This window comes from Centruroides sculpturatus, unplaced genomic scaffold (assembly GCF_000671375.1).
Source record: "Centruroides sculpturatus isolate CEXI.00-Female unplaced genomic scaffold, Cexi_2.0 scaffold549, whole genome shotgun sequence".
NCBI classification, from domain to species: domain Eukaryota; kingdom Metazoa; phylum Arthropoda; class Arachnida; order Scorpiones; family Buthidae; genus Centruroides; species Centruroides sculpturatus.
In genome coordinates, this window is record NW_019384752.1 from 29,217 (window position 1) to 50,649 (window position 21,433).

The window sequence follows — 21,433 nt, forward strand, 5'->3', positions numbered from 1 at the left end:
AACTATACTAACGCTGCTACAGGACAATGCAATGAGCACGTGCTTCGCTTAGAAAATGGCGGGTTGCAGTCACGTGACAAAAATACTATGTTAACTAAACTGTGATTGGTTAAAGCGTAATAGCTATCGATAGCGTGGAACCCAGACGCATCTCGACCGACTACCCGTAGCGAAACCCACTTAACGTAGAGCTCAGAATAGCAATTTGTGTAAGGTTCGTTAACTGCCTTTCGCTAAAGGGACTTATCGAATGACCCGTGTATCGCTCTCGTTGAGTTATCGGAAGAGCTCAGAATAGGTCCCCTGNATATAAATCTCGATTGCATAACGTACCTTGTGGTAGTGCTAATTGCAGCTTCAAGGCCGAAAATGCTTCCATGTGTGTCATACCAGAGGCTTCCAATCTTTCCGCTATTTTGAAATAAGTACGTCGAGAATCGCTTATCAGTCTTATTAAATTTAAAAAGATCATATCCACGTCCGTCATACAGCAAATAAAAGAATTGTGTAATCGAAGCATCTCGTAAACGTTTAGCGATCTCTCTATTAATTGCAAGATTGCACCCTTCGCGTAAGACCTCAATCTTAGGCTTTTCTATGGAAAAAAATGGTTAAAAAGTTAATAATACAATAATTAAAATGGTAATTACGGTAGTTTCATTAAGCGTACGAAAATTTTCTTACAAATTTTAGTCTTCGATGAAGAATTAAGGGAAGAAGAGAAAAATGTTGCACATACCTTTCGTTCCTCGCTTAAATTACGGAAACTTGGAAGAGAATTTAGCCATTTGTAAAAGTATTGCTCCATGTACATCAGACAATCCAGGAATGAATCTTGTTGATCACAAAACAGCTAGTGAAAAAGTTAAATTACAATGGTAAAGTCTTCAATTTGGTATATTTACATCTAAAATTTTAATGTTGAAAAATATCGGACTTACCAAATAATATTTTTCTTCGGTACATGTTTCACGTTTATAATCACTAGGCAATTGGCCTAAAACGAACTTCACATTAGCACTTTTTCAAATCAGTGTAACTTACAAATCAATGTTTTACTTACTGAAGACTTTTGCGTAATCCATTTTGACGTCGTAGCACTTGCTTAAACGACAAAATTTACACGGGACACCATACCTTTTATTTAGAGAACATTTACCGCTTCCGAAAGAACAAGGGATTACCTCTCTTCGGAGGAGTATATTCTCTTTAAAGAAGTCTGTACAAGAAATGCACGTGAATGCTCCGTAAAAATTTGATACTTCTGGATCTCCGCAAATTTCACAGTATTTAGGAGTTTCGGTTAACGCAGCAGCAGCTGCAACAGAAAGAAAGTTGAATTAATAACACAATACTTAAACCTTCAAGCCAGTATATTAAGAATTAAAATTAGTCTTTATTAAAAAATAAATTACTAAGTTTTAAAAAGATACGGTTCAGTTTAATACTGAATAAAAGTATTGTTTAAGTGTATATCATCCGCCATTTTTGGTCTAACAGTAGGTTAATTTTCCGTAAAAACTGATTTAATTAAATTTACAAAACTGAAAAAATAAGTATTTTAAAATATTAATTAATAAAATAATCATACCCATTTCAGCACAAACTCGAAATAATAATAAAATCAATTAAACGAACTGTCTCACTTGATCGATCGACGAAGTTCCTGCTGTTAATTAAGTTTTAAATATTATTCGAAAAAACTTTTTAATATATTTAATTTATTTAAAATTTCAAATATTTATAATTTAAAATAATAAAATTTTAATTTTAACAGTATTAAAAATTTTTAATTGAATATTAATATTAGTTTTACATATATTGATTATACCCATAGTCACATTTAAATTCATTTCGTGTGAATAATTTGTATTCGAATATTTAAATTATTTATTTATTGTTATGTATTTTAATTTAATGTTAAAAATATTTTACAAATAGAATTAACGTGGTTTTAAATTATATTAAATTCTTGTGTGGCCACGTGTAACCGTGTCGGTCTTCCACTAAATGGAGTGCATTTCATTGTGTTTCATCGATTTTTTCTTCTGTGTCTATTATTTTCGTTTTCAAAAAACAAGGATGACGGATGAAAAATCTTAAGTTAAAGATATTTAAAAGCTATTTAATTATAATTAAATTAATTAGGTCTACTACAATATTACTGTTATTTCCAAAAATAATGGAAAATCGTTTCGTTTCGGTACTATTTTATCTGAAAAGATGAATATTTATAAGCTCAGCTTACTACAGTATATGCTCGAATTTCACCCTACATAATAGGGAAAAATTCGAGCACGTACTTTAGGACAAAACAACGGAACACTGGTGGTTTCTCGCGGGTTCCCGCGTAACTAATAGGCTACTCGGGTGGAATTTTAGGGTTTATTCGTGTGTCTAACGTGTAAATATGGACCAGTTTTCCAAAGGAAGTACTCCGTTGGTAGACCAACAGAGCTGCTAAAAAGTATGCCACTTAGGAAGAGTTTCCGTGGGATACCTACAGGGCCGGATCATCGCATAGACAAATGAGACAAATGTCTAGGGCCCGGTTTTTTAGAAGGGCCTTCAAACTGTCTATTTTCAAAAGATTTGTAAATAAGATAGATTATTCTTTTGTTGGACAACTGTGTAATACTGATAAAACTGGTAAAATATTATATTATTTAAATATTAACCAAAAAAGTTAAATTAAACAAGTAAAACGGCAAAATAGTATTTGGGACACGACTATGTCTCGGAGACACTACTAAGCGGAATTACTTTGACGCTCAAAGCGGATCTCTTTCTCATTCTCCAATCTTCTTTGGTATCGCTGCTTTTGGGCGCGATCGTTCAAACTTCGCCAGCCACAACCACGAGGTCGTCCAACATGCATTTTTGATGAAATTAACCTATCCAATTTCGAAATTTCTCTCCGTTGCAACCCGTCGGACAGGGTTGAATTTTTGTCCATGCCTAACGAGAATTTCCCGTTTTTGAAAAAAAAAATAATCGTGGCTATTGTATCGTCCGAAATTATTTTTTTTTAATTTTGCACAAACAATATACAGTTTAACCTGATTATAACGTCAAATTTTTACTGGTCCCACGATTTTACTATACTAGACAATGTTAAAAAACCTACTTGTAACGACATAAAACCCTGTTTTAATGTCATATTTGAAGCACTCCCAAATTTACAAAATTAGATTACAAATTTTATTTAAGAAAGAAAATACTACGTGTTCAGTCCTAGGGTCAGAGTCCATTTCCTTGAACGACTGTGGGTGGTACTCTCACCACCTGACTTCGGTTTGCCTGTTTGTAGAGAGAGTCGCCATTTTGTATTTTACTTTCACTCGGTTCTCGGTCCCGAGTACCTACAAGTCAGGTTTTTTTATGCGCGCATGATTTGGGCACTTAATACTCTGTGCCAAATTGCAACTCCTGACATGTACTCCTTCATACCTCTAAGCTGGTAACACAGCAAGCAGTACGATTTTATAAACAAGACATAGTCTTGTTGACAATTAATATTTTAAGGTAATATTGTTATTGTACAACAACTTTTGTAACAACATTTAATAAAACAAATTTCAATATTTTAAATTTATAAACAAACTGTTCAAACTTTTCTAGAAAAACTAAAATTTATTGTTGTGTATTAAATATTTTTTATTAATAAAAATTTAAGATTTGTTTTAGTTTTTCACATTATTTAGTTTTGTTTTATTTATCGTTTTATATTTTTTGTGTGCTCTATTTCTAGTGTGAGAAAGGGGGGCCCGTAAGAAGAAAATATCTAGGGCCCAAAGTGGGTTAATCCGGCCCTGGATACCGACCCTTAACAGTGGCAGATCTACATAAGAAATAACAAGGCTTAAGCCCAGGACTTCCCAAGTCACAGGGCAAAGTAAATAGATGTAGAACATACGATACTAAGTTACAAATTTCTTGAAAAGTTTTTAAAAAATTCCAGCAACGAGTAACTTAATTTTCCTGACAACATTTAAAACTGCTTTGCTGGTGCCATTCATTCATCCATTATGATATTTAATTTAAAAACTTTTTATATTTTTAACTATTGTGAAATGGCAAAAAGCTTAATTTTGAAGGTAAAAAACGTATTTTATACGAAATTGTCATGCTAGTAACGAGTAAAATCGTCATTAAGTCCGATTCTAATGGAGACACTAAAGACCTTCTTTATTCCTTTATATCTCCACCCTCTCGATTTTTAACCACCAAAATTTAATAGCATCAATCCCGTTTTCCCTTTATCCTCCCATTTATAGGTTATAATAAATAAAGTATTATTTAAATTAATAATTAGAATTAATAAGACAAAAAAATCATTAGGAGATGTTATAGTATGGTCTAATTGTAGTATCGAAGAAGTAGGGATGATGAGAAATGGATTGGATTAATGGAAATACCGTAAGGCAATGCAACACACGGGCGATTTGTATTACCAGGGAGGACTTTCTACGGGAAACTGGTCCTTATTTAGAGTTAGATAAGTGAAGAAAATCCGGAAAATTTCACCGCTCAGCCAATTGGTGAAGCGCGAACCCACGAATAACACTACCACTGTTGGGTGGTTTATTCACTCGGCCACAAACTAGTTGTGGTTTGGGTTTATTTGGTTGTGGCAAAGCCACACGTGGGCGATCAGCCGTAGGGGATGCCTTCCGGAAAGACTTTTATAGGAAACTGGCCTTATTTAAGTGTTATAAACGTGAAGAGACCCCGAAAAATTTCCACGTCGCATACCATGTTGATTTTTCAAAACACAAAAATATTATTTATTCTGCCTTAAAATATTGTAATTTATTATTCATCTACGACCATAGACGAATATTATTTCAAAACCAACATTTATTTAACGTTTTATACAAGTAGTTTAGACCCTGACAGGTAAATTTCAAAATTTACATATTACCAATTACTCAATTAAATTATAAAATTATTTATAAATTTTATAATTAAAAAATATATATATAATTGTAGAAAAACATTTCTGAATCGTGTTTTCTTTTAAATTTATTTATTTATTAAAAACGCCTCGTGTTAATTTGCATAAATCTTGCAAGAGTTGGATGTTGTGAAGCCGAGTTTCTTCTGTAATTTTGCTATAATTTATTTTTAAATTCTTGAGTGTTCTAGGCGAGTACGTATGGTCTTTGTTGAGTAAATTGAATAAAGTTGGCTTGATAAATAGATATTTGTGAATTATCTCGAGACAAATCTTATTCGCTGCTCGCACTTCGATTTCTACAGGAGCACCATGAATGATTATCGAAGGAAGGTGGCGAACTGTAATAATATATGTTTTCCAAAATGCCTGGCTGATGCTGTTTGTAAGTAACATTTTTTTTTATTTAATTTAGAATAATTGTATTAAAAAATATCTATTGCGGGAGAATAGCTCAAGATTTTCGCTACCATCGTATTGAACTTCATACTTCTAGTTGCTAATGAAGAAATGATTTAGTTTCTATGTTAACTAATTATTTTACACTATGAAATTATATATTTTTAATTAGTTTGTAGTTAAAAAGAATATTCTTATGTATTTTAATTATAATGGGATTCTCTTTTGTAGTGTCTTAATCATATTTGCATGTTTACAAATCCCACACTAGTAGTAATTTTTTACCATTTACAGTATTTTAAACCTATTGCTACGAATGTTTTTGTTGTTTAGCCTCTGTTAAGAGTTATAGACCGTTCTGTATCTAAATTTTACGCGAAGATATGGAAAATTATCTTGTATTCTAGCGAAATACATAAAGTTCTTTTTATTTTCTCATAGATTACAACGCTACTTTAGCAGCCCAGCATTTATACGAAAGCTTAACCAACTACTACAATAGCTTAAAGAACTACTATGAAGACCCGGCCTGTGAAGAATCGGAGCAGGAATGTCTTCCTTGTCCAGATAAATTTGATTTTCCCGTAAATAACGCAGACAAAAGAAATATTTCGACGCAATCCGAACATGGACTTGTTTCCAATTCCGTAGACTTCGTCAGAGCGCCGTTTCCTCCATGTAACGCCATGTACGCGGATCGTAACCACCCAACAATCTTCTCTTACGCTTATCTGAATGATGGTTATTGGTTATTCGCTAAAAGAACTCAACTAAGCTTCGCTAACGAGATCCTAATCCCTTATCCTTTTAAGGACAAATGCAATAGGATAATATACCCATTAAGTGAAATAGAATTAAATTATGTATACTACGACAAGAAGCTAAAGGTGACTTATCCTTTCGCTCTTCAGAGCCAAGTGACGGGAATGGTTCATTACATAGAACCTTTCATACCGGACGGAGAAAACCATCTGACCACGATACTGTGTGGTGTGCAAGACACTAGTTCTGCTTGGAACTATTTCTTCTTTCCAGTGCTTTTAAGGGATAAACTTACCAAACAGTTGTATAGAACATTACCATTCGGGGTCAGAGACTCGTATGGAAACTATTTATGCATAGCAACTAGCAATACAGTTTTCCCAAATAATAATAATCTGTGCAAGAAGTCATCGGAGAAGAATTATTGTTACTTCTACGATGATAATAGTACAGGTGAGTATTTTTAGTGTGTTTTTAGTGGAAGGAATGGAATTTAATAATGCATTTCTTTTCTATTTTTCTAGATCTCGCCTACTTCTATGGTACCTGAGGAATTAAAATATACATAGCTTTTATAAGAATAGATTTATATACATTTGTTTTTAGTCATTTTAAGAGAATACGCGTATGTGTCTGTGTAGACGTAGAGCAAAGTCTGAAGACGACAAACATAAATTCTCGTGTGAACACAAATCGAATAGTAATTGAACGAGTGTATAAAATACAATATTTATTTTATCTGTAGCTGTAAAAGTAATGTTTGAAGAAGAGTAATGTGACATTTTTGTTTAGGCAGCCATTTTGTAAAATCCTGTGTAACCTTGAAAATATAGTATTTCTACTACTGCAGAGAAGTAAATTCTTCCAAGGGAAAAAAAAGTGTGTTTAGTAAACCTACATCATTGCAATTCTAAATATACTTGAGTTTGTTGTAACACTGCGAGTAGAAAGTGTAAAAAAAAGAATATTTGTTAAATCGTCACAGCTTCATTAAACATAACGAAATAAAATTTTATAGATTTGTGGTTTACTTTTTATATAATTCCTTGGAGTAAATTGTCATACTTATACACTACAACTGATTATAAGCGGTTTAAGTGTTCTAATTTGTCTTTAATAACAAAAAAATATTTCATTTTTGCCCAGCACATGTGGTTAAATTCAAGGATAGAATTCCCCCGAAGGTCAAGTCTATGCGCAATAAATAAGAGGGTAGTTCACTTGCTAATTGTATACATTACGTATCGAAATACTTAATTTATCGCCGAGTTCCGCTTGTATAAGGCGCATAAAGTCTCAAACTATAAATTATACGTTAAGAATTTAAATTTTTGTACTTTAAATTATGATTAGATTCATTTTAAAATTCTCTTTTGGTGGCAAATTAGACATTAAAGGAGTTTAAGAACGTATTCGAATTTATTCAGAACGTTATTAAAGTTAATTGAGTAATTGAATTACCATTTATTTACATTTTTTGCTACGTAATTTCCGGTTTAGAAACTGAAAAATACACTAATTTATTTTTATACAAAAGAAACTTTAATGATAGTGACTTAATAATTATGTTAATGCAATTATGTCATTCTCGTCGTCGTTTATTTATAGAAAATTAGCAAAAATTTCCTTTATATTTTATTTTCTCCCTAAATTTTTTACGTAATTAATTTAGATAATTACGTCAATTGTCGTGAATATTTTTAGAACTTCCAAAATTTTCCACGTGTTCACGATAATTTTCGTACTAATATTTTTTTAACCAATCAAAAAATACCTCCATTCGACTATTTTAATTGGCGAGTCTCTTATGGCCTTGACTTAATCTCCGAAGACCATTTTTTTTACAAAAAAGGGAGTCGCGATCTACAGTTTGAAAATCTCCGTGTGTGAATCGTTTAGGTTTATATTATTTTAACACTTTTTAAATTAAAAAAATAAAATTAATAAAAATGTCCTTTTATTTTCCATCAAAATTTCTAAGAATTTAGTTTAGTTTGATAAAATTTTTATAAATTTAAAATTTTTAAAAGAAATTCCAAATTTCTCTTATCGAAGCATTAACTTCTCAACCTTCTTTTAGCATATTTTTGCAATTACTGATTTCCTTTACAAGCTTTAAAAACACGAAATGAATAAAACAGGAAATATTAATTTTATTAACGCATCTGTAATAAAATAGAGAAATTTCGAAGCTTTAAACAGTCGTTAATTGTTAGAAAATATGGGGAAAAATTAATTTGTAAAGTGTCAAAGTTCACACTAACCAGCCACGAACACAACACAGCAATTGCAACGTCTTTAAAAATAACTCAATGTGATAAACTCACTAACGAAAGTGAAACGGGGAGGGGGGAGAGAATGGCAACAGCGCATAAACCACACCCAACAGAAGCGTAGGATGTCGCAAACCAATGGGTAAAATCTATTAGTTAGTTAACACGAGACGAACTGACAGCATCGAAATTCTTCCAACCTCTTACTGTACAGCAAAATGGTTATGATTAGAAAATGCTGCTTCTGTTGGAACACAAAAGAAGGCAGTATCGCTGCTGGTATATATACTATGGTATGTAAATACAGTATATTTATTGTTTAAAATGCGTTTTATGTGTCGTTATTAACGCTCTTAATTTAAGTGTGTTTTTACGTGCTTAAGGTGACTAAATGTAACTCCTACTTAGTGTTTTCGGTTATGAGTCTTAAGCGTAGATTAAGCGTCATATTTTCTATGTTTTGTATTTTTAACTAATTCTGATTATTAAATAACAAATTAATGAAGTTTTTTGGTGTTAAAAGCTGAAATTTTTCATGTTTGAAGCGCAGGTTGCTGCAATTCTTGTGTGTAAAGAGCAAATTCGTGAAATTTTCCATGTTTTAGAGCGCATTTTGATGTATTTTCAGTTATAGTAAGGGAAGTATACTACTAAATTATTCATATCTCATCAAAAATATACTTAAAATTGACCTTAAAAATCGTTTATCTTCTATGAAAAATAATTTTATTATTATAGAAATAAAAATAATTTAACAGAAAATATAAATATTAATAATTTTTATTGATATAAAATGCTAAATTTTTATAAATTAATATTAAAATTATTATTTAAAAAGAAAAAAAAAATACAGAAATTTGCATTAAAAATTCAGTATAATTTATAAATAGAAAAATAAATAAGCATAAATAAAATTTAGTTTATTTTTTTTTAAATTAATTAAGTAAAAACACCAAATTTTTTGGAAATTCTCCAATTTTTTTTAGAATTCTAATTTTAGATTTTTATAATTTATATTTATTTAAACAAATTCCACATTATTTATTTATTTATTTTTTCTTTTGTTATGACATCTGCTAAGTTCTGTACAGCTGAAATTTATGGTATTTTTATAGCAAAGGCCAACTGTTACAAAATTAGTCATATTTCCAAGTATCAATGTACTGTACACAGAAGAAAATTGTATTATATTCATTAAACTATTAAATATATGAATTTAATTTAATTTATTTCATTGAAAAATTCAAATATTGGACAAATCTGAATTTAATCACCCTAACTTTCACTTCTTCGCGTGCCTAACACCTAAATAGTGACTGAGAGTACGCTTCCCCCTGTTTTATCTCCCAAATACTCAACGTGACCTTTAACCTTGACAATAGGCTCCGTAATCACCTGCAGAAAGATACCACCAACCTTTAGAATTACCTAAATAAACAAATAATTAAATACTGTATATGAAACACCCATTACTTGTAAGAAATCGAATACACCAGCGTAACATAGATTACATAGACACTATGTAGTAGTAATATGCTTAAAATAAATGTTAGGTTGATAAAGGAAAACATATGGCAAGCTTATGATAAAGGGAAACGTTAACTTAACTAAAATTCAGGATTATTGGAGGGAGATGTTTAAGGACAATTGAGGAATGTTACGGCTTGTGTGAGGTATTATAATATACAAGGGTGGTGTTGAAAGAACGAGAAGTAATCATAAGTTATTTTATTACAGTAAAAAACTTGATTAAATATTAAAATGTTTCTTCTTTCCCTTAAGTTTTCTGGAGGAAGTTGCTGATTATTCCTAGTGTGATAGCAAAAGATCCCCTTCAATATTTACGCGCATTTGGAAGAAAATATTTTATCCACTTCAAGGTCATGCGGTAAAGGAAGAATGTAGACTTAAGATATCTTATAACACGTTTACATAAATATAATAAATTAACTTATAAATTCATTTATGATGTAAAATATACACAAATATATAAGTAATTGTTAACTGTATTTTATGTGGAATATAACCTAATTACTCATTGTAAAATAATTACTTTACAATTGCATACTTCAGAATTATGGCTTTGAAAGTAATAATTTAGTGTGGGAATTTAATTATAATTAAATTTTAACCTTTTAATGCTATTAAGTTACCGTTTAATATTAATTTAACCTTGTTCGATTTAATTGTAAAAGTAGGAGGAAGTAAAACCGTGGTCTTTCGTGTTTACGTAATGTCGTGAAGAAAATGTCAATTCTTCTACTTAAAATATATTTTGACCAATGAAATAATTTGTTATTTAATAATTAACGTTTTACGTCATTATTTTAATTAATTTTCTATCATTTGACAACATGGTGACTTTCACTATAACGTGGATCATCTGTAAAAAATCTGTTCATTTAAGGATCTTCTATGATAATACTCTGTTAATTTAGGTTCTGTGAAGGATCTTCTTTGAGAATCCTCTGCTGATTAAGGTTCTGTGAAGGATCTTCTTTGAGAATCCTCTGCTGATTAAGGTTTTGTCAAGGAACTTCTTTGAGAATCCTCTGCTGATTAAGGTTCTGTGAAGGATCTTCTTTGAGAATCCTCTGCTGATTAAGGTTCTGTGAAGGATCTTCTTTGAGAATCCTCTGCTGATTAAGGTTCTGTCAAGGATCTTCTTTGCGAACCTCTGCTGATTAAGGTTCTTTGAGAATCCTCTGCTGATTAAGGTTCTGTGAAGGGACTTCTTTGAGAATCATCTCTTAATTTAGGTTCTGCCAAGGGTTTTCTATAAAAGATTCAAGTTTAAAATGATTTTAAATTAATTAATGGTTTTATAAGGGATCATTTAAAGGTTGTACAGTATATCAATTAGTATCACGAATATTCTAAACATAAACAGACACATAAGTAACGATTTTATATTATGCAGAGACGATGATAAAAACAAATATAATGATATTTTAAAAATTTTAATCATAAAAAATGCATATTTATTTATAAGAGTCCCTGAATGAGAACAGTTTCAAGTAGACTCAGATATGTGACACTCGTGTAAAACTCTTATTGAATGAATGTTAACTCTTATTATTGATACTTGATACGTAAACTCGATACTTTGTTGACATTTTTTATGCGTTACATAAATACTTCAATGCGCAACAAGTGATAAATTATTTTAAATTGCTTGCATTAGTCATAATAAAGAACAAAATATGTTTATCTTCCTAAATAATTAGATTTTTTTAATCTTCCAAATATTTAGACTATTTCTTATAAAAGTCTGTTAAATGTCAGACGTTAAGTTGCCAGAGTCTTTCAACCTTCAAGTAAATCCAATTGTCTATTAGTTTAGTTCTGTATTAAATTATTGTATTCTAGCCCTGTGCACTACTTGTACATCTAATCCCAATGAAGAGCAAGTTTAGAGATTCATGTTAACGATGGGTATCATTGGGTGCAAAATGACTCATTTAAAGACCCATAGTCGTGTGATCCTAATCTCTATTATAGCCTAAACTCACTAGAAAATGATCAGTACAAGATGACTCGCAACACCTACACGTAAGCTATTTTTAAATAATGTTTAAACATACTTTAATCAATTCAAATAATAATTTCTGAAGGGTTAAGCAGACTAAATGTTTTGTGTTCATTCAAAAAATTAGCAAAATATGTTCTAAAAAGCTGTATTTTTTTAGATTGGCAGAATCATTTCTGTCATCGTAACCATCATTTTCCTCGCCAAGCCAAAATTATTAAAAGAGAAGGTTGTGGAATGGGGAATGAAAAAAGATGATCTTCCTGGTAAGAAGTTGGAATAATACTTAAATTATTAATTATTTTATTATTTATTTATTTTATTCCTGTTTTCAGTTGTTCGAGGTATCCTCGTAGACACTATGTAGTAGTAATATGCTTAAAATAAATGTTAGGTTGATAAAGGAAAACATATGGCAAGCTTATGATAAAGAGAAACGTTAACTTAACTAAAATTCAGGATTATTGGAGGGAGATGTTTAAGGACAATTGAGGAATGTTACGGCTTGTGTGAGGTATTATAATATACAAGGGTGGTGTTGAAAGAACGAGAAGTAATCATAAGTTATTTTATTACAGTAAAAAACTTGATTANTCCTGGTAAGAAGTTGGAATAATACTTAAATTATTAATTATTTTATTATTTATTTATTTTATTCCTGTTTTCAGTTGTTCGAGGTATCCTCGTAGCAACTCTGGTAGCATCTCTCATCTTCATAATGTTCTGTGTATTTGTAGTTTATGGTGCTGTCAAGGTAAATATAGAAAAATCTGTTAGAAAATGGTTAAATATATTAAACATTCATTCATTTTGAAGGTATACTTAACTTACTCTACCAATTATCAATGTGCCTATACTTAGTCTGTTTTCACTCTAATAAAGTGTATATTTAATTAAAAATGAGGATTTACAATAAAAATACAATGTTTTTAATTCAGTTTTATTATTAAATAGGATCGAAGAGGATTCCTTTTGCCGTGGGTGATTGTAATGAGCATAGAAGTGGCCATTCAAATTATCTCTCTTTTTGCAATTATTGTGGTTGTGGCAACGAGGAAAGAAGCCAAAGTGAGTTTCAGAATCATTTTTAAGCATTCATCAGCTAATTTAGAAAATGAAAGAAAACTAACAGAAACAATGATGGAAATAATAGTTCTTCTCATTTTTTATCTTTAAATTGTGCATTAATTATAAAGAGTGTGAGTTTAACAACAATATATATAATCTATGCAACATAAAACCCACCTTTTAACAAATGTATAAACTCGTAAATCATAAATTCCATGTGTTAACAAATGTGCAGATTCATATACACTTGTGTAACATAGGATCCATGCTTTAAATAATTGTGAACTATTCAAAATTATATGTAAATGTAATGTATTGCAATAGATTTTGGACTGTTACATAATGTAAATATGAAAATATAAAATTTCCCTCCTTTTGGTATTAATGCACTTGAGTAGATTTAGCAAAAAGACAGAATCTATCAAAGGACATTAGAATCAAAAGGATATCCACTAAAGGGCAGTGCCTGTAAAACATGAAAATGTCTAAATTTGGACATAGAATTTTAGAGAGATCAAATTGAATATGGATTTATTCATTTAGCCACTCCATCTTACATTGTATTGGTCATTGGTCACCTTTAAATCTAAACTGGAGCCAGTTTCTGTGACCTTTTCAGTCTGTCTAGCTCAATTTAACTCATCTTTGATTCCCTAAAATGCCTGATGATCAAGATAATCACTCTATAAACACAGGTATTTTGTCTTAAATAAAATTCTTTAGCTTAATTACTAGTACAGCATTGCAGTTGTAGTTCTGGTCAGTCCCCTCCTTTAATGAAGGGGCTAACAAGAAGAGGCTCAGCATAGTTTTCTTTTCCCATGATGTCCCTCATTAGGAATATCAGAGGAAAGGATACAAATAGCCTACTTCATCAAACTGCAAGATATTTTATAGATGACTGAATGTCTGTTAATAAAATAATTTAAAATTTAAATGCACAGGGTTGAAATTCAATATTATTATAATTTTTAGTATNTTCATTTTTTTATTTAAAAAATATGATAAATTAGTATCTTTTACAAAGAAAAATTGCTTAACAATTTTTGAGATAACGAGAAAATAACAATATTGTTGTGTCTTTTTTATTTGTAGTAACGGTTTCCATCAAGTGATCAGTATTAAACAGGTGTAAAGACCTTGAATTGATAATTATTGTTAATTGTCTGCTTAATATCAGAATAATCTTTTGAGTTCGATTTATTTACACGTGTAAATGATTGTATTCGTTTTGTCAGAATAATGTAGGCCCACACTTTATCGTAAAAAAAGTGTAACAATAACGAATTGACGTAACAGTGTGCATTACTCTGTTGTAGTATATCCACAAAGGACTATACAGTACTACGTTATGTGTTTTACGAAAAATATTTACGATACTTTGTATCAATAGAGACTGAAGAGTCCTCGTCACAGCTGTTCAGCCTCTGTTTTATAAAAGAAAATCCCGTATTCAGTTGGAAAACGCAGCTTGTAGTGTAATGTAGATACAACGAAAACACATGAAATGTAACGTATCTACTACAGCTTGTAGTGTAATTTATATACGACGAAAACACTTGATGTGTATTCGTTGTAGATACATTAGATACAATTCTTTGCACACACACAACCGTAAAATCATCCGTAAACACTAAAAAAACTTCTGTTACGAATACACTGCATTAGAATCATTTGTTTTGTATATGTTGTAGTTAAAACACATCAAATGTTTTCCAGCTGGATACAAGATTCCTCTTTAATGTTTATAAAATATAATAAACAAATAGAGCATTATCACACACACTTATATATAGTAACATAGTTAGGTTAAACACATCTACATTTTAAATTCTTTAAGGATTTAAACAGTCAAATCAAAACATTAAATAATTTTTTATATTAATAGATACTATGTAATGTTGTTTTTCAAAGCACTTTTTAGCTACTTAGACTACAAACACACAAAAAAATGGCTAATTAAAGATTACGATAAGGATATTTGGGTTGATATCACGAGTGTACGCGTAATTTTTACATTTATAGTTCATTATTTACATGCGATTAAAGAGAGCAATGATCGGAGGGTGAAGTGTATACCCTTGTTTAACCACAGTCCAGTTTATTCGCGTAACCAGTATGTTGCGAAATTTCTACCTTCTTATCGCACGATATATCATTTGCAACACTCCAGACGGGCATTTAGAATAATCGTATCAATTGTATTAACAGCACGCAAGAAAAAATGATACTATTTATTGAAGGGTGCTTATGCTACACTGACACCAAACAAGGTTCAATAGCAACTGCAATTTTTACTTTGGTGAGTTAATTATTCTTGCTTATATAACTTATAACCGTTCGAATTATATATGGGGTGGACCAAAAGTCAGTTAACCGAGATAGGAGGCCGGTTGGAAGCGATCGAATCGCAAACGATAAAGAAACCGGTTTTTTATCGCTTGTGATTTAATCGCTTCCAACCGGCCTCCTATCTCGGTTAACTGATTTTTCGGCCGCCCTATATATTGTTTCACACAAAATTATTATTATTTAATTTTTATTTCAGGTTACAAGAGCGTTATTCCTTGTTGCATTCTCTATACTTATATCTCAAGGTTATAGCATTGTTTTCATTAAAAATACCGAACATTATTCTGTTTCTCTGAACCTAACAATAGGTAAATTTCTTTATTTTCTTCTAAAAAATATTGTTTTCTCTTAAATATTTAATATTTTTCTGTATATTCTACTATTCCCTCCCCTCCCTTACAGCCACGCTTGCAGACTGTTGTATTTTGATTATACTCAGCTTAATCTTATTGTATGGACTTCAGAAAGTAAGTTTTTGCTTTCTAGTGTATTTCAATGTGTCAAAGACTTTATTGTATCTAAAAATTGATTTATATAAACACGAAAATGTTTTAAACAGAATAAAAGACATTTCGTCCTCCCCTGGATGATGTATATGCCAATAGAAATTATTGGTAGTACCGTTTCTTCCATTGTCCTAATGGGGATGTTCTTATCTGACGTCATCGGAACAGTTGAGTATCGGCAAACACTGATATAAACACCCTTTCTGTGTATAGAGACAGTATAAATTATATTATCCTCTTTATTTTCATAGCATAACAATGTTATTTGCGTGATTTCAATTGGATTGATCATATGGGCAGGATTTAATGTAAGTTTAATTAAATATTTAGTTAATTATAATTAAGTTATTTATCTTTAACACCATTCTAATCGTGTAAAGAAACAGTTCAACCTCCATTTAATGTAATAACACATGCGCTAGCGACGTATTAGAATTTCCCACGGGTGAAACATGTTCCATAGTTAAATTACACATGACAATTCTCCATTCTATCTGCCTGTATTTCTCTCTACTTATCCTGGGGGGACAGACAAATGCTTCATGCTCAAAATTTATAGGCCCTTGTCCGCTCAAAGCTGCATTAAGAATGTGCTGTATATGGTTCCGCACGAAATCTACTCTTTAGATGATGGATCTCATCATCAACCATTACGCTCGTGCAATGGTGCTTTTCGGCCCTCTCGTAGTTCAAAGCCTGTATTGTTTGGGTTGAAACCTCCGCTATCACTTTTCAATCAAATAGGAACGTAGGAAAGTTGAACACGTAACGGGGTTTACGACAGATCTCCTATAAGACTACTCTCTCACTATCCATTCTCTGTTTCTCTCTCTCTGTAGTTTTATTTAGTTTTAATACACAATAATATTAATTTCGTGTATTCCTTGGGCTATTAACTATAATTATTTTGAATTTTAACAGTTATATCTGCTGCTGTCTGTTATCTCTCATTATCAAGTTATGGCCGGTATCATCTCTATCAAATATCCTATCTACGTCAAAGATTTCTCGTACGATTCTATTTAATTATAACAAAGATAATACTCGAATTTGTTCCAAGAGGTGTTCTGTGATTTTTATTTTGATGATTAATTTATATATTACATTTTTTTAAACAATTTTTATTAAAATAAAATTATGTGTGTCGTTAGTACTTTATATTATGTGTCTTCTCATTGATTACCTTGCATCTTCTTCCAGGATTTCATGACAATTCGATTGGTTTATCGTCGTTTTCTTTCAAATATTCATAATAAGATATCACACACAGTATAAAATATACCTGAAATATAAAAACCAATGGCATTTTATGCAGTGTACTTCAAACAGAACATTGACAGAGTGTTAACACGTGGGCAATTGGAGCTAAACATTTGATTCTCAAGTCACGAACAAATGTTTGCTTTCGTATTGCATTGTATTTTGCTCTCTGTTTCCATTAAAAATGGTTATCCTGTAATGGTCCCTTGCAATGTTCTACTGTAAAGACAGCCTTTAACAACTGCGTGTAACAAAGAATCATTGCAGGCAACCTGAACAATAAACCATTACAGAGGAACACTACATGTAACTATTAATTAAAGGATATAAAAATTACCTGTAAACATATAAATAACGATATCAGACACACTATCCCTATTATCAATCCAACAATCTAAAAAAACAAGAATATTTTTATGGTAAATTTTGTAATAATACATAGAATAGATATGTAAAAAGCATACCTTTGCATTAGAAATCGAGAAGACAATTAACACTCCCACGTAAACGACATGCACGATTAACTCTATAATCATCCACACCACCCACGGAATCAATGCCAACTTGTAATTCTAAAAAAACACGTGAAAGTATTGTTAAATTTTTAAAAATTTCTTCTACAGATGAATCTTCTAAAACACATACTTTTCTCGTTCCATACACCAGAAGAATACTGAAACAAATTGCTATAAAATTATTAATCAATATGCTAACGTAGATGGACTTCAGGTCTGCAAGAACATAACATATCTGTGAATTTTCTTTAAAAAAAAAAAAACACATAAAAATAGAAGAAATACTTTACCTGATAAATTCCCATTGTGGTACATTGATACGGTCTTTTGTAATTTTGGAGATATTAAAGCAGCAACGCACGTAACGATTCCAAAAATTCTTGTCGCCTAAATATGCAAATTTCGTTTAATTTGCATATTTTGTTTTCTTTCTACATTTATTTCAACGTCAGTTACGTAACAATATACAAGTGTACAATCCAAAAATATACGTGAATTTAGGATATTAACAAAGAAAAGGGGAAAAAACAGAAATTTCTGCGAATAACCTTAACTTGGCTGTGTTCCGAAATGTTTCCATCCATCGACACAATTAAAAAAGGTACAAGTGTTCGACGTCATAAGTAACTAGTGTGAAATAAAACACAGGATTTTATCTTTATAGAAGGGGGATTTTTTTAGTCACTTTTTGCGCCAACTTTACGTTGAAAACGAGTTGCGTGTAAGTGAGGAGTTAGCTTCTGCTGTGTTACAATACTTTGGTATTATTAAAGGATAAATAAAGACAAAAACGGACAGAAAGGTGTAAAATATATAGCTTATACAGGTGTTCCTGGTTAATTCGAACTCGTATAGTACGAAATTCCGTTAGTTCGTAACCGTACTATTTGAAATTCGTATTACACTTCAGGAATTCTGTTTGCTTAATAAACGTAGCATTTGACATATTGTACAAAAATATGTAAATTTCGGATAATTCGAAGTAACGAGGATTTCCTGTATTGGGAAAGATACAAAGTATAGAACAGGTAACTAAAAAAGGATAGGTACTGTACACAGGAAAGTATGGAATACACGGCTGGACACAGGTTGGAAGAAAGGTGGGAAAATATAAAAGAGATAAACAAGAAGTTGAGAGTTGACAAGTATAATAAAAAGAGGTTGTAAGAAAATAAGAATAAAAGATGTAAAGATGGAACGTACAGATAGGAAAAGGTAGAAACAAGTATAAAGCTATAAAACAATCAGTTAAAAGGGGGTAGAAAAACAGGTATGAAACACATAGGTATAAAGAAGATATAAAAGCATAAAACACTAGGTTAAAAGGGGGTAGAAAGACAGGCATAAAACACATAGGTAGGAAGAGGTAGAAAGAAGATATAAAAGCATAAAACACTAGGTTAAAAGNGTGGCTGGTGTATATACTCTGGTAAATATATTTCAAGATTTTAATGAATAAAATAGATAAATTTATAATTAATTTTTATGTAAATTTTACAGTTTACCTCTCTACTAAGTTTTATATACCTTGCAACTACTTACGCTCCTTATACGTCTTACGAACATCCTGATGTAATTTTGAGAAGTAAGTAAATTATTATACTTAGAAGTGTCTAATTTATATTATTTAGAACCGAATTTAGATTAATGGCCCTAATAAATTAAGGTTGGGAGTTGAGGCGCTACCCCTTTTCGTTAATTGCGTGAGGGATTGTTTCAAAGTAGCACAGGTATAAGAGTTCCGCGGGTCTTCAATGGTGCACATGCTAAATTGTGGAATTCTACCAGTTTGTATGAAGAGGTTAGCTTAACAGACCAAGCACAGATATATGCTAAAGTACATAGTCAAAGTATAAAGCTGACGTATCCGAATCTGCGACACATCACATTATATTGACTCAAATTGCTTCGTGTGCCCTGTTAAGGTACCCTCAGAATACCCACCCTCAAGAGCTTACCACCCCCAAAATACCATGCAATAAGCGTGTGGGGCACGTGGATTTCAGTGGCTTGTTTCTAAGAAAACCATCAATTCTTAGCCCCCTTTTAGAGAAAATTTGCACCTCAATATTCCAAGTTTACTAATAACATAAGAGGCACTCCTCCTCCATTACGATTGTAATTGTAGATCCATAGGCTTTTCAAGCAGTTTTATTAAAACTTGCAAATACAATATCTCTAGTTTTAAAGTGTAAATTAATAAAATTTACTTATAACTCCAGTACTTAAAAAATACTGGTGTTGGAAGTAAGAAAATTCTGCCAGAAAGAAGTACTGTTACAGCACAGTACTTAAATACAGTACAGGGTACACTTGTAAGTACTGCTTCAGTACTTACACAGTGTTTATTATTTACTGCCTGTTGCATGTTACTTGTTATTAGATACACTTGCAAACACTACACAGATAGTACTGGAAGTACAGTATATCTATTGTTATTAAGGAAAAAAACAGTAAAACCACAGTAACTTACAGTACTTAGTTTACTATTGTTTTACTGTATTTACTGTTGTTAAAAACAGAAGTAAATACAGTTACTTGTTTCCTTACAACGATAGGTCTACTTCCAGTGTTACCTTATGTGTCTGTAAGTGTTTTTAATAACAAGTAATGTGTCAGTTAACAGCAAGTATTCACAATGTATATACGGTATTGTATTGTAATTGTACTGTACTTCTTTCGGTAGTATGTTTACAGTGTTTGCAAGTGTTTCTAAGGGTAAATAATTCTTAGAAATAAGTAAATAATTAAAATTTTTTTAATTTTCCTGACACACTTTTTTACTTTCAGGTAATATAAGTTACGAAATTCTATTCTTATTAGTAGAATTAACAGCATTCATCTTCAGTTTGATCATGTTGCATGCATTAAATAAGGTAAGAAATTTACTTGTGTATTTAATTATTTTATAATTCAATTAATTAATTAATTAAATTATTTAAAAGGATAATCAAATATTAATGTTACCTTNTAAGACGGGTTCCTATAATTACGATTCCTATAAGACGGCGAAAAAATTGTGGCGGTATCCGTAAACAACGGTAAAAAAACTCCTATAATTACGTAAAACAAACAAATATTCTAAACCTGATATATAACATAACTAAACACCAATCGTATGCCGAAAATCTATCGGGCTAGTTTTAGGCTAATTACTAAATGAATTACGTAACCAAAATTAGCCTAAAACTAGACCGATAATTTTCGGCATACGATTGGTGTTTAATTAAGTAAAACGTCATCGGGCAGCCAAACTACTTTCCGTTGTCCAGCGGCACGCTACGGACAGGTAAGTTAGGCGGGTAAATTGAGTTTAGTATCGTCTGTACATGTAATTATATATAAATTAGGTACTGTATATATAATTATATATTAACTTAATTTATTGTAACTTTATTATAATTATATATATACTTTCCGCCGTCTAGCGCGACGTTACGGCGNGAGCTTACCACCCCCAAAATACCATGCAATAAGCGTGTGGGGCACGTGGATTTCAGTGGCTTGTTTCTAAGAAAACCATCAATTCTTAGCCCCCTTTTAGAGAAAATTTGCACCTCAATATTCCAAGTTTACTAATAACATAAGAGGCACTCCTCCTCCATTACGATTGTAATTGTAGATCCATAGGCTTTTCAAGCAGTTTTATTAAAACTTGCAAATACAATATCTCTAGTTTTAAAGTGTAAATTAATAAAATTTACTTATAACTCCAGTACTTAAAAAATACTGGTGTTGGAAGTAAGAAAATTCTGCCAGAAAGAAGTACTGTTACAGCACAGTACTTAAATACAGTACAGGGTACACTTGTA

The 21,433-nt window shown here is 31.1% G+C and overlaps 5 protein-coding genes across 7 annotated transcripts; 3 read left to right on the forward strand and 2 right to left on the reverse strand.

Annotated features, from left to right (window-relative positions):
- Nucleotides 1–289: 289 nt before the first annotated feature.
- Nucleotides 290–1,687, reverse strand: LOC111628626 (nuclear hormone receptor family member nhr-111-like). The gene is made up of 5 exons (XM_023372455.1): nucleotides 1,592–1,687; nucleotides 1,064–1,318; nucleotides 942–997; nucleotides 740–853; nucleotides 290–595 (listed from the first exon to the last, which is right to left on the reverse strand). Exons 1-5 carry the CDS (start codon nucleotides 1,593–1,595, stop codon nucleotides 290–292), a joined length of 735 nt encoding a protein of 244 aa, XP_023228223.1. The 5' UTR covers nucleotides 1,596–1,687.
- Nucleotides 1,688–5,078: 3,391 nt separating this feature from the next.
- On the forward strand, nucleotides 5,079–7,133 carry LOC111628620. Its single transcript, XM_023372450.1, has 3 exons — nucleotides 5,079–5,342; nucleotides 5,798–6,571; nucleotides 6,643–7,133. The coding sequence occupies exons 1-3, from the start codon at nucleotides 5,270–5,272 to the stop codon at nucleotides 6,666–6,668; spliced, it is 873 nt and encodes a 290-aa protein (XP_023228218.1). The 5' UTR covers nucleotides 5,079–5,269; the 3' UTR covers nucleotides 6,669–7,133.
- Nucleotides 7,134–8,497: 1,364 nt separating this feature from the next.
- Nucleotides 8,498–13,890, forward strand: LOC111628623. Its single transcript, XM_023372453.1, has 4 exons — nucleotides 8,498–8,684; nucleotides 12,081–12,186; nucleotides 12,589–12,674; nucleotides 12,875–13,890. The coding sequence occupies exons 1-4, from the start codon at nucleotides 8,610–8,612 to the stop codon at nucleotides 13,094–13,096; spliced, it is 489 nt and encodes a 162-aa protein (XP_023228221.1). The 5' UTR covers nucleotides 8,498–8,609; the 3' UTR covers nucleotides 13,097–13,890.
- A 1,228-nt stretch (nucleotides 13,891–15,118) lies between these two features.
- Nucleotides 15,119–16,878, forward strand: LOC111628605. Its single transcript, XM_023372432.1, has 6 exons — nucleotides 15,119–15,290; nucleotides 15,537–15,648; nucleotides 15,743–15,807; nucleotides 15,900–16,013; nucleotides 16,098–16,154; nucleotides 16,768–16,878. The coding sequence occupies exons 1-6, from the start codon at nucleotides 15,213–15,215 to the stop codon at nucleotides 16,870–16,872; spliced, it is 531 nt and encodes a 176-aa protein (XP_023228200.1). The 5' UTR covers nucleotides 15,119–15,212; the 3' UTR covers nucleotides 16,873–16,878.
- Nucleotides 16,879–17,011: 133 nt separating this feature from the next.
- LOC111628606 lies at nucleotides 17,012–19,022 on the reverse strand. 3 transcript variants are annotated; one of them, XM_023372435.1, is made up of 5 exons: nucleotides 17,912–19,022; nucleotides 17,752–17,792; nucleotides 17,571–17,678; nucleotides 17,444–17,500; nucleotides 17,012–17,128 (listed from the first exon to the last, which is right to left on the reverse strand). In XM_023372435.1, the coding sequence occupies exons 1-5, from the start codon at nucleotides 17,934–17,936 to the stop codon at nucleotides 17,051–17,053; spliced, it is 309 nt and encodes a 102-aa protein (XP_023228203.1). In that variant the 5' UTR covers nucleotides 17,937–19,022; the 3' UTR covers nucleotides 17,012–17,050. The 3 variants fall into 3 exon arrangements, with proteins under 3 accessions (XP_023228203.1, XP_023228202.1, XP_023228201.1); XM_023372434.1 differs by having other exon boundaries at nucleotides 17,752–17,837; XM_023372433.1 differs by lacking the exon at nucleotides 17,912–19,022 and having other exon boundaries at nucleotides 17,752–17,898.
- Between the last annotated feature and the right edge of the window lie 2,411 nt (nucleotides 19,023–21,433).

Bases quoted from the DNA above. Each gene is read 5' to 3' on its own strand.
- LOC111628623 (XM_023372453.1), top strand. From the start codon at position 8,610: ATGGTTATGATTAGAAAATGCTGCTTCTGTTGGAACACAAAAGAAGGC. The intron at 8,685-12,080 runs GTATGTAAATAC...GTATTTTTTTAG, and splicing joins CTGCTGGTATATATACTATG to ATTGGCAGAATCATTTCTGT. The intron at 12,187-12,588 runs GTAAGAAGTTGG...TCCTGTTTTCAG, and splicing joins GAAAAAAGATGATCTTCCTG to TTGTTCGAGGTATCCTCGTA.
- LOC111628620 (XM_023372450.1), top strand. From the start codon at position 5,270: ATGAATGATTATCGAAGGAAGGTGGCGAACTGTAATAATATATGTTTT. The intron at 5,343-5,797 runs GTAAGTAACATT...ATTTTCTCATAG, and splicing joins ATGCCTGGCTGATGCTGTTT to ATTACAACGCTACTTTAGCA. The intron at 6,572-6,642 runs GTGAGTATTTTT...CTATTTTTCTAG, and splicing joins CTACGATGATAATAGTACAG to ATCTCGCCTACTTCTATGGT.
- LOC111628606 (XM_023372433.1), bottom strand. From the start codon at position 17,889: ATGTGTTTTTTTTTTTTTAAAGAAAATTCACAGATATGTTATGTTCTT. The intron at 17,679-17,751 runs GTATGTGTTTTA...GTGTTTTTTTAG, and splicing joins TGGTGTATGGAACGAGAAAA to AATTACAAGTTGGCATTGAT. The intron at 17,501-17,570 runs GTATGCTTTTTA...TTGTTTTTTTAG, and splicing joins TCTCGATTTCTAATGCAAAG to ATTGTTGGATTGATAATAGG.
- LOC111628605 (XM_023372432.1), top strand. From the start codon at position 15,213: ATGATACTATTTATTGAAGGGTGCTTATGCTACACTGACACCAAACAA. The intron at 15,291-15,536 runs GTGAGTTAATTA...TTTTTATTTCAG, and splicing joins CAACTGCAATTTTTACTTTG to GTTACAAGAGCGTTATTCCT. The intron at 15,808-15,899 runs GTAAGTTTTTGC...TGTTTTAAACAG, and splicing joins TATTGTATGGACTTCAGAAA to AATAAAAGACATTTCGTCCT.